Below are 12,275 nucleotides of genomic sequence, written 5' to 3'. Positions count from 1 at the left end.
AGTCATGTAGGCCAATGTTTCGAAGGGGGTGTTGATGCTTTCCGTTTGGTTTTGTCCAAATATGCTATTGAGTGTGGGTTTGACTTCAAATTTGTTAAAAATGATTCAGTCCGAGTTACGGCAGTGTGCACATTGCGAGACAAAAAAAGGGTGTTCATGGTTGATTTGAATCGAGGTACTCAATTCAGTGGGACTATGTCTGCAAATCAACTAAATCCTCATAGTGAACCATTTACAGGTCCCCAACCTAGCATAGATTTGTTGCCCAATTATTGTTGCCATAGTGAGAAAATGTTGATGACAGTTGATTGGTCACACGACATTAGTCATGTAGGCCAATGTTTCGAAGGGGGTGTTGATGCTTTCCATTTGGTTTTGTCCAAATATGCTATTGAGTGTGGGTTTGACTTCAAATTTGTTAAAAATGATTCAGTGCAGGTTACGGCAGTGTGCACGTTGCGAAAGAAAAAAGGGTGTTCATGGTTGATACATGGAAGGGTTCAAACATGCAATGGTTATTTTTACTTGAAGAGGTTGAACACCTTGCATAGTTGTGGTGCTGTTGTTCGCACTGGGAAGAATAACAGACTTAACTCTGAATTGGTTTGCAATGTTATTGGTGATCGGTTATGTGATAAGCCGCTTACACGTCCCACTGACGTCGTGTTTGACCTAAAAAAGGAGTACGACCTTAATGCTAGTTACCACGTAGCATGGTTAGGTATGGAAAAGGCAAGAGGCGAAGTGTATGGTGACTATCATGTTTCATTTGATCAACTTAGGTGGTACGCGGATGCGGTTATGCATTACAACCCTGGGAGTTATGTCAACTTGGATTTTGAGTAGTCTACCGACCGATTTAAGCGATTCTTCATTTCATTCAAAGCTTGCATTGACGAATTCAACCATATTTGCCCATTATTGTTTCTTGACGGCACTTTTTTAAAAGGGAGATTTAAAGGCAATTTGCTTACAGCGATGGGAAAGGATGGTAACAAAGGTATGTCTCTTACGATGATTACTTCATACTTCCAAATAGTAACGCATTACATTGTGGCTAACCTTTTTTTTTAAGTCCACTAGAGTAGTGGGTGATCCCCAATTGCAAGATTGTTTCCAATTTAATGTTATTTTACTAACATTGTGTGTGGTGCAATTCGAATTATGAACAATTGTTAATGTGGACGTAAACTTTGTTAAAAATATTTTATCTAACGGTAAACCTGTTAAATCTACCAGGTTTATTCTCATTAGCTTTTGCTATTGTTGACTCTGAAACAACTGCAAATTGGACTTGGTTTTTACAACAACTGACGAAGGTTGTTAGTAGTGCTCGCACATTAACTTTCGTATCCGACCGTAATATTGGGCTACTTGAATCCTTGTCTACTGTATTCCCATCTGCACACCATGCGTACTGCTTACAACATCTCCAAGAAAATTTGAGGGACAAATTACGATGGGTTGACAACCGTGTACGTTTCGGTTTAATGGCCAAGTTGCGTGAATGTGCGTATGCTCCAACCGAGGCTTCATTTCAGCAGCATTGGATGAAGCTAAAAGGAACAGGACGATCTGGAATAAATAATTTCTTGGAAGATATGGGTAGGCACCCCATTTTTGACCGACCTCAAGACTTTGATGTCATCGTTTGTGCACGCGATGATTGCGCATGTTTGTGCTCGTTTCGAGTTTCCGGGGCTTTCGGTTGAGCGCCTTGTCTTGAGACCTCTTAACTCTCTTCTTTTTGGTTTGTTTTTGGACCATTGCCTTGGTGCCTTTGCCTGGAGGGAGAGAGAGGCATGTAGCCCACTTTTTGTAGGTGTAGGCTACTTTTCTCTCTTGTAGGCCACTTGTAATGGCCCGTAGGCTAGTTTTCGGGGCTTCCGGCTGAGTGCCTTGCCTTGTGGCCTCTTGGATCTCTTCCTTTTGGTTTGTTTTTGTGCCATACCTTGTTACCTCTTGCCTAGAGGGAGAGGAGAGGCTGTCAGCCACTTTTGGTGGTTGTAGGCCACTTTTTCCCCCTATTGGCCACTTTAGGTGGTCGGTAGGCCAGTGGAGGTGGCCGACGGTCATTTTCTTGCTTTTGTAGATATTTTTATTGCTAGCTATGCCAGTTGTTGGGCACATAAGGCATCTTCCATACACGTGTATGGAGGGATTGCACCAAGCTTCTAGCTTGTCAAACAAGCTTAAGACTTGAAATTTATAAGAGGGGAGCTCTCTCTCCCTTTCTAGAGGTTCAGAATTTTGGGAGGGCAAAAATTTACTCTCTCTATATTTCTTTCTCTCTCTCTCTCTCTCTCTCTATATATATATATATATATTGAGCCTTAAAGTGTTGTTTCTTCACACTTTTGCACACAAACACCTACTCAAACACCTTCATTTTGGAGCTGAGGTCCCTTGGAGCTTGTTTTGAGGTCTTGGCATTGGTTTTGGTCCAAGATTGTTGCTGAAGTTGCTATCTTGCCTTAGTTCTTCAATGGTAAGAGACTAGCCCCTTTTAAAGCTTTGTTTTGTTTAAGCATTTGGCCATCTTTGCATGTTGTTTTAGGCCAAGCTTTCAACTACAAAAACTTTTGTTTTTAAGTGTCTAAGATGTTTGTTTGAGGCCTTGTTTGAGTTAGGGATGGTCTACCTCCTTTGTGCCTTATTTTGCTTTACCTTGAGCTATCCTTTGAGGCCTTTAAGATCACCTTTGTTTGGCCTTTTCACCACTGAATTCCAGAGAAATTTCAGTGGTGGAAAGTGGGTTTTGAGACCCAAAATGGATGGGGGTGGTCCTCCCCTTTTGTGCTTTGTTTGCATGTGTTGTTGGCTTAACACTTTGGCATGTTTTTCTACCTTCTTGAGGCTCCATCTTAGCATGTTTTAGGCCATATTTTAACATGATATAACTCTATTTTGGGTTGGTTTGATTGCCTCTTGCATGCTTCACACACTTGTAGTGCAATCCTCCTTATAGCCTTAACATGCATCATGCTTTGTGCCTCTAATTCTAGCTTGTTTTAGCTCTGCTCAAGTAGGTTCTTAGCCTTGTTTTGACCTTGTTAGAATTTGTTTGGAATGATCTTGGCCCTTTGAGGCTTGCCTTGTATGGCCATAGTGTAATGGCCTTTGCTAGTCTTATGTCTTGGGACCCCTAGCATGCCTCATTTGTGACATTTGTGTGATATAGCATCATTTGGAATGTAAATTCAGAGCATAAACTACTGTTATACTCTCATGTTTATCACTCTTTCATTTTGTTTAAGAGTTGTGCCTTTGTGCCTTGTTTGTGAGCTAATACATAAGCATATCTTTCTTGCCATCTATGCTGCGAGTCTAGTATGTTTTTGGTACTGTTTTGACCTGCCTTAGGTCTGTTTAGGGCTGGTTTAGTCCATTGAGCATTGTATTGCATAGTCCTAGTGTTGTGTACCTCACTAGCTTTAATGCTTGAGTCTTCTAGCATGCTATACTTGTGTTGTTTGCATGATATGTCATTATTTGGCATATGATTTCAGTGCTTGTACCTCTGTCATGCTCTCATATATGTCCCCCTTTTAATGTGTTTGAAAGTTAAGCTTTATGCTTTGCTTGCGAGCAAATGAATGAGCATGCATTTCTTACCTTTTTGTGCCTAAGTCTTAATGTGTTTTGGCCACTATTTTAAGATGTCTTAGGTCTGTCCATAGTTGGTTTGACCATTTGAGCATTGTAGTGCATGCCCCATGTGTAAAACACTTCACTAGCTTTGATGTCTTAACTTCTAAACATGCCATGCATGCATTGCTTATATGATAGAGCCTCATGCATACCACTCTAGCATTGATAGATAAGTATGTTATTTGCATGTGTGATGCATTGCATGTGTTTGGATCGGACGATAATCCAAACACAAGAAATGAGGGACGTTTCATACTTGAAATGATGAAACGTGCCTCATTTCTTAGTCGATGTCCCCCTTGATTGTGCATGATAGGGTGGAGGCCTCTCGAGTCTTGTGTGTTACTTGTGCATTCATTAACTTGTACAAACTCGACTTCTCGGCCATCGTGGATTGCGATGCTTGGTTGGTGGCCTGAGAGTCGAGTACCGCACTCCTTTGAGCTTGAGAAATGATAAGGAGGGTGGTTGTACACACATACCCTAGAAATGCCTTGCTTTGCCCTTGTTGAACTCTATTTGCAGCAAAATGGAAGTGTGCAGAAGCAACTGGCTGACCGGCTAGAGGAAGTGGCCAACCGGCCACTTTAAATGGCCTACAGCCTCCTTAAGTGGTCGACAAGTGGCCTACAGCTTCCCCTGGTGGCCGACAGTCCACCAGCTTGAAGATGGTTCAAAGTGATTCTGGTTCTGGAGCAGAAGCAGTCTGGGAATTGGTTCAGTGTTCAGGAATCAAAGCGAATGCAAACAGAGGCAACAGGTGGCAAGACGACAGGATTTCGGGAGGAAACAACTGAGTATGCATGCATCCCTCGTCCTCGAGACCTTTTAACTGCTTTACTTAGCTAGTTAACTTGTTGGTTCTGTACTTAAATAGTTAATGCGCTTAGCTATTCATTTGTGTTTGTAATTAGTTAACTAGTTAGTTAATTAGTTGTGATTTGTAATAGTTAGCTTAATTAGCGTAGCTAGTTAGCTTTCATTTCATTTGGACCCTCCATCGAGAGGACAAATGCTGTAATAAGTGTACGTGTGTGCGTGAATGTCTTCCAACCCCACGTCTTTCTCCCTTTCATTTACCAACTTTTGATGGTTAGTTTTAGGGCATGTTTCAATTAGCATACTTATGCTTTGCATGCGTGCATCATTCATTCGTCTTGCATGCACCGGGCTCAGCGCATCATTCAAACTGCATTGTATTTCAATACACTTTTTTGAATATGTGTTCCAAAGCATGTTATCAAGTGTTGCATTCATATGCCATCTTAGATAGCCGAGCCTATTTTAGTGGTATTTTTGCATGTGTTGCATTAGGCACTTAACATAGTTAGGATCATGCATTGATTTCTAATTAGCTTCTGTCTTGGCTGGGAGTACACTGTAAATGTTTACGCTTTAGCATCCTTGCATGAGTGTAAGTGTTGCCATGATAGCATGCTTGCCATAAGGCTATTTGCTTAAGTGATTAACTATTTGAATGCCTGTGGGTGGAGGCTTGATTGTTCGAATTGGAACAACTCGATGATTGTGAGTTTTAAGCCCACTTTGCGAAGTGACAAAACCATGTTTTAAGCCCACTTGAGGGTGGCAAATCCGCGTTTTAGCTTACTTGCGAGTAGCACTTCCAAACATTTTCGAAAAACAAACATGAATTGTTTTGTTCCAATCCGCGTGATTGAGTCTATACTTGTATGCTGTGTGCATCACATAGTAAGGTTAGCTAATAAACCGGAATAAGAACACATGTCTTTTCAAAACCACACATCATGTTAGTAGAGGCGGATCCTTTGATCGGGCGAGCGGGGGTGCTCATTTTAGGACCTTCCCCTCTCGTACCCAAGTTCCCGAGCCGAGGCAACTTTGGTGATGACGGACACGTGGCCTTAGGCACGAGTCAGGGTTTCCTAAATTTTCTAAAATAAAATATTTAGGTGGCGACTCTGAAATCTGGCAAAGTAGTCCATGTTTGGTGCTTTTTGATTAAAATCGATTTTCCAAAACGATTTGCCGGATTTGGACTCTTTGGTGATTTATCAGTCTTACATTGCACTTTGTAAGATTAGATTTAGAACCGTGATAGGAGTCCAAACTGTAGTAGCTAGAAACCAATTCGCGCTTTCTCCGAAAAGAGGGGTGTGCGAAGAGAGTTCCAGGCAGTCTACAATATGCCACCGAAGCATTGGGCCAACGCATATTTCAGGTTCGTCCGAGACTTACACGTGCTAACATTGCAAGTACCCAATATGTGATAGCATTTTCATTATATTTTCATAATGTGAATAGGGGCAAACGGTATGGGGAGATGACCTCAAACGCTGCAGAATCGTTTAATAAATGGATACTTGATGCCCGTAATTATCCAATCACAAGGTTGGTTGATACAATCAGAAATCAAATAATGACTATGAGGGCTGAGCGTAAAGTTTTGGCTACTAATTGGAATGGGTTACTTTATTCAAAAATGGAAAGCCGTGTTAGGGAGGTGTACTCCAATGGTTGCACATGGATTGTTAGCCAGTCAAATGAAGACATATACGAGGTCCATTCATTTCCAACGGTGTTGGTAGACGTTGGCAAGCGTTCATGTTCTTGCTTCCAGTGGCAATTGAATGGATTCCCATGTGCACATGCAGTGGTTGCAATACAGAGTAGTGGAAGGGATTTCAGTACATGTGTTGAACAATTTTTCACCGTTGATCAATAAAAGGCCGCTTATTCCGGATACATTCAGCCAATACCAACAGTTGACAAACCCTCATTCTCGGAAGACGACTTCATCATATATCCTCCGGCAGTTAAACGTCCTCCAGGGCGACCCAAGAAGAATCGAATACCATCTCGGGAAGAGAAACTAAGTCAGATTAGGTGCGGTCGATATGGCCACATGGGCAGCCACAACCGAAATACATGTAAAGAACCGATTTAGTAATAGGCATTTAGCAGGAACTTTTGTAATCTGTTTTGAACAGCAGCATCGTATTATCGTAGTAACATGTATCGAAGCCAATTGATGACAGATTTTAATAAGCGAAGACACTGTTTACAATTGATCATTCAGCTATTTTTTCTTTCACACTGTCTCATTCATATGTTAGTGTTACATATTTATTTATTTGGTCATGAAAACATATGTTTCAGACCTGCAAAATACGTTTGACAAAATGTGTTGCACGCTAGCCTTGTATGTGAGAAGACATTTATTTTGTAACATAGGTGATGTTGTTGTTATTGTCTCCGTATGACAGGTTATCGCGCAACCAGTTAGTCAGTGTTAAATTACAACAAATTCTTGACATATTAAACTGTCAAAGCCAACCAAGATTCCTTCTCACCTTCTCATTCACATTCACCTATACGTTCACATTCACATACACCTACCCATTCGCAATGACATTAAATTTGGCAATATCATTTACATGAACACATTCACATTCCTAGTTTCCCACTCAGTAAGAAAAATGCACAAAACTGTTACACATTCGGCAGCACAATCTTGCTATTAAATGTAGACAACCAAACCTGTTCTAACAAACACAATCACATCCAATTTCACATTTACTATCACATAAACATAACAATTCACATTCACACAACCACATTCACATTTGTATTTCACATTCGCAAAAGAGTGCAAAACACTGTCATACATTCACATTTGCATTTTGGGTGTTACAGGTATACAACCAAACCTGTTCTGTCATTCACATTCACATTCCTTGTCACATTCACCATCACATAAACGTAACCCTTCACATTCACACAACCACATTCACATTTGTATTTCACATTCGAAAAAAAGTGCAAAACACTGTCATACATTCACATTTGCATTTTGGGTGTTACAAGTATACAATCAAACATGTTCTGTCATTCACAATCACATCCAATTTCACATTTACCATCACATAAACGCAACCCTTCACATTCACATAAACACATTCACATTTGTATTCCACATTCGCAAAAAAGTGCAAAACACTGTCATACATTCACATTTGCTTTTTGGGTGTTACAAGTATACAACCAAACATGTTCTGTCATTCACATTCGCATTCCTTGTCACAATCACCATCACATTTACATACAACTTCACACTCACTCAACCACTTTCACATTTGCAATTTCACATTCCCTAATACAAGTACCAAACACTGCCATACATTCACAAACACAATCTGTGTATTAGAAATGAACAACCCACATCGTTTTATGGCATTACCATTCACATTCACCTCACATTATGAGTCACATTACCAATTATATTCACATTTATGCAACCACATTCACACTTATGTAGCCAACATTCCTACTGCCCTTAAATTCCTATTGACATTACTGAATGACACATAAAGCCATATTTACAAAATAAAGTGCATATCCAAAAAAATCAATTAACCATTGTTGCCTATTCCCAAAACAAAATACACTAATCAGTAATCCATATTGACAATGCAACCAAAAATATCAAAAACATCCAATTTTTCCTGTACCAGCAAACTTTTTATACCATTCCAAAACAAATAAAGTGTGATTATATACCGAAAATATCAAATCTGCACCCATATACCACCATCAGAAGATAGTCAATTGCCAGCCACAAATGACCTTCTCCTGTCATTCACAAATGACTTCACCATACCGGCTCGCATTGTTCTACAGCTCTCCCCTCCCATTGACTTGTCAACATCTAGGTGACGCACAAGTTGCTTCATAATGAAGCATACTATAATTCCACAATCATTCCTATTACGAAAATTTAAGTCATTAGTAACAATGTCAAAACAAACCACGTGCAATGTATGGAAACATGAATGGCATATGTTGCAAAAAAACGTAACAAACTTACGAGTCTGGTTTTTGCTGTGGACAATAATCAATAACTAGAAGCTCCTTCACCAAGTCTTGTGTTTCAACTGTGCCCACCCTCAGTTTGTGATTTATGTAATCCTCAAAGTAGGATTTCTACATTATTGTCAAATTTATATTACAATAATTAGTTTAGTTGTCCAAAATAAAATACAAATATCACTGCAAGAAAGTAATTGATGTTTACTAACCAGCAACCATGCTTCCCAGTAATGTTGGTCTTCCCTCCCACGTCTTGGTTTCATAGAGTTGTAATGCATCCAAAACCCCTCCTTAGTGTCATAAACCATTAGTGTCCAATGGTTATCTAAGTGGATTGGGAATTGAATATATCTGGCCTTCAAGGCATGCGGGGCACGCATTGCCAAGTACCTGTCACGTACATCTTTGGCCACATCTCTTATCGTAGGCTGCAGGCATTCATTTTGGAAATTTAAAATGACAAACTAAAAATGACAATATTCATTTCATCAGTTGCATGTCTTACCAAACATAATGTGCTGAAAATGTATGATTTTTTCTCATCCACAGATTTAGGCGCCTTCATCTGTTGCTCGTATATCAGCATTTCTGCGTATGTATCAATCACCTATGTGAAAAAGAAAACAATTTTTATTTTCCTTCTCTTCTATACATGTACCTAAATTGCATTCTATGTGAAGAAGCTTCAGAAGTTTCACGAATAATTAGAAATACCATACTTATATTGCCTCGTAATGTCAGCCCCTTAACGATCGCTCGTATGTCATTGAAAGACACAAAGTTGGTACCATTCTGCCCAGTCCAGACTTGCGCACTACAATACATTTTTTGACCAATAAATTCATGTACAAATGCAAAATAGTAAGAGCAAGTTGCATAACCTACCTGTCACCCCCTTTCTCATATGATTCTTTAAGCTTGTCTTTCTTTTGCGTTGATAACAACTTCCAGATTGGTAAACGATTAGTCAAGTCGAACCGAGAAAATGTCCTATCTGGGTCTGCAATGTTGTCAACCTCAATGATCTCATCTTCCATTTTTTGTTTACTGGCACACTCACCCCCATTGGCCACACCACTATCAGATGATTTCATCTGCCTCCCCAAAACCAGTGGATATTCATACTTTGGCAGTTTATGCACCTTTCTATTTTTCTTTTTAATGTTTCTCACAAGCGAGTTCTGCAACACAATTGTTCTAGTGTTTTGATTAATACCAGCCATTAAATCCACATCACAAGTCATTTGCCCAATGTCGTTGATCGGGGTCACATGAGTATCCACCCCTTGTAGCTTTGTCTTCTCATTCACATCAGATGGAAACGATGTTGACAATGGCATAATGGCAAGTACGTTTGCCTCACAGTGGTATTCTTCAGACGTAGACGCACACCGAACACACTGATCATTACTCTCAACACCAACCCCACTGCGATTTGAACATTCGACCTTTGCTCCAATTTGTTTAACGTCTTTCGTCTTCGTGAAGCACCGTTCAGAATGACTGATGTGTAGATCTCCTACCACAACCTGCAAACAATTTGAAAATAAAAAATAAAAAATAGTATTTGCCACATCTAATATTTACTCTAGTGGTACAAAAAATCATACTTCAACATCATGTGGCTGCTCAATGTCCATTGCTCTTATCTTTGTGACCAACTTGCTGATATTCCATTTCATAAACCTCGGAAATCCATCTCCACGATCTGTTTGTATCAAGTTGGTGTGCTCACATATCCAAAACTGTGTGACCATGGGTTAAAAACATTAGCTGTAAAAGTTTTTCAAAACAAATACACGTGCTAAAGCTATGCAACAAAATCAAAATTATATTATTGGAAAAACAAAAAAACAGAGCAGTTACAAGGAGAGCAGTAACACATCCAGTAACTTTCTCTGGCCTAGAGTAAAATCCCTTAATTGACTCCATCAAAGTTGTGCAGATTGCTTAAGCCCAATCATATGCCTTCATGTTCTCTAGATCCTCTACAACCCAGACGAACCCCCATCCCACGGTCTCGCCTGAAGTAGCAAAGAATAACTTCCCACACAAGTACAAACACAGTAACTTTGCTACATCCTGGTGATCCTGAGTAGTGTTCTCGAGTAATGCATCCATTAACAACTCCTTAATGGTCTTCAAGTTTATGCGTGCTATGTTGGGACACCTTCGTTGGATGAAGTCAGTCGGGAGCCTTGGCCCATGTGACACATCTAAACTCTTCTTACCACCATGAATTCCAAATATTAGTTGCATATCGATGCTCATCAACTCAATGTGTTTACCACCAATCATGAAAGCCGACTTTTCTAGAACAAATGTCTGAATGATCCTCATTACAATATCATCGCATTTTTGGAATTCATGTTGGTTTAGATCGGTTTTTCGCATCGTATCCAACAGCAACCAGAACGGTGTTTTCTGAAGATGTTGCAAATGCTCGTCTTTCAGTTTAGACACTGCCACCAGCTTCACAATTCTAGCAACGTTGGAACGGTAGCAAAATCTTGGTTGTTTGTTCAGTCGTTGTTGAGGCTCATATTTCAGCTTCTTTCCTTTTTGGGCACTGCTTTGCCCTAATACGTTCACATTCTATGATGGAGTTTGAGACCGCCGTCTTTTACCGGTTGTAGTCTTTTCACAGCTGCTCACTTTCGTCTTGCAGCCTTTCTGTGGTGTACCTTTAATTGTGCCCCCTGGAAAAAATGCCACCAAAATTTCACATTTCACATACAAGTAAGATCCCACTGAAAACGTATGTGAATATGTAATATAATAGCAATACGTAACATTGCATGTCAGTATGTTCGTGACGTGACTAATGTGACTGAGAAGTACTTGATGTGACTGTGACTAATTACGCGCCCACATTCACGGCCATGGTGACTAATGTGACTGAGAAGTACTTGATGTAACTGTGACTAATTACGCGCCCATATTCACGGCCATAGTTTCAAATGTGACTGAGAAATACTTGATGTAACTGTGACTAATGTCAGACATGCCAGCTAATGTAATAATTTGAACCCAAAAGTAACCAAAAATATGGTACGTGAAACTTGTCAACCAAAACTACTACAAAAACAAATGTGATGTGACACCTTCTGCATGTCCTACTTTGTCTTAAATATTCATTGCACATTCTTTGTGCAAACATGTAATAATCGTCCCGAGAAATCCAAGAGATATTTTAGTAGAATTTATTGTCACACAATTCAGAAATTTGTGAGTAATTAAGCGGCCACATTCACTACCATGGTTTCAAATGTGACTGAGAAGTACCTGATGTAACTGTGAATAATGTCAGACATTCCAATTAATGTGATAATCTGAACCCAAAGAAAACCAAGGTTGTGAAATTTATCTCCAAAATATTCATTGCAGATTCACAATTCAAACATGTAATATTGTCCCCGCGACCATGATTAGAAATGTGACTATGAAGTACTCGACGTAACCATGAAATACATACAGACATGCCAATTAATGCAATTAGTTGAACCCAGAAATAAAAGAAAATGTGCTGCGTGAAGCTTGTCATTGAAAACTACTACAAAAACAAACATGATGTGACACTTTTTGCATGTCCTGTTTTGTTGTTCATATTCATTGCACATTCACAGTTCAAACATGTAATATTCACCCCAAAAATTCCAATAGACATTATAACGAAATTTATTGTCACACAACTCATAAATTTAAAAGTAATTTCACACCCACATGCACGACCATGATTCAAAAAGTGAATGTGAAGTACTCCATGTGACCATGAA

The 12,275-nt window shown here is 39.6% G+C and overlaps 1 protein-coding gene across 1 annotated transcript; it reads left to right on the top strand.

The window, feature by feature from the left end:
- Positions 1–978: 978 nt before the first annotated feature.
- LOC114282131 (uncharacterized) lies at positions 979–6,355 on the top strand. The gene is made up of 4 exons (XM_082876016.1): positions 979–1,000; positions 1,240–1,475; positions 4,351–4,448; positions 5,935–6,355. The coding sequence occupies exons 1-4, from the start codon at positions 979–981 to the stop codon at positions 6,353–6,355; spliced, it is 777 nt and encodes a 258-aa protein (XP_082732142.1).
- The last annotated feature ends 5,920 nt before the right edge of the window (positions 6,356–12,275 follow it).

This window comes from Camellia sinensis, chromosome 6 (genome assembly GCF_055761805.1).
Source record: "Camellia sinensis isolate YWXY chromosome 6, ASM5576180v1, whole genome shotgun sequence".
In the NCBI taxonomy this organism is placed as follows: Eukaryota; Viridiplantae; Streptophyta; class Magnoliopsida; order Ericales; family Theaceae; genus Camellia; species Camellia sinensis.
The sequence above is the reverse complement of the archived record's forward strand: the minus strand, read 5'-3'. Positions and strand labels throughout refer to the sequence as shown.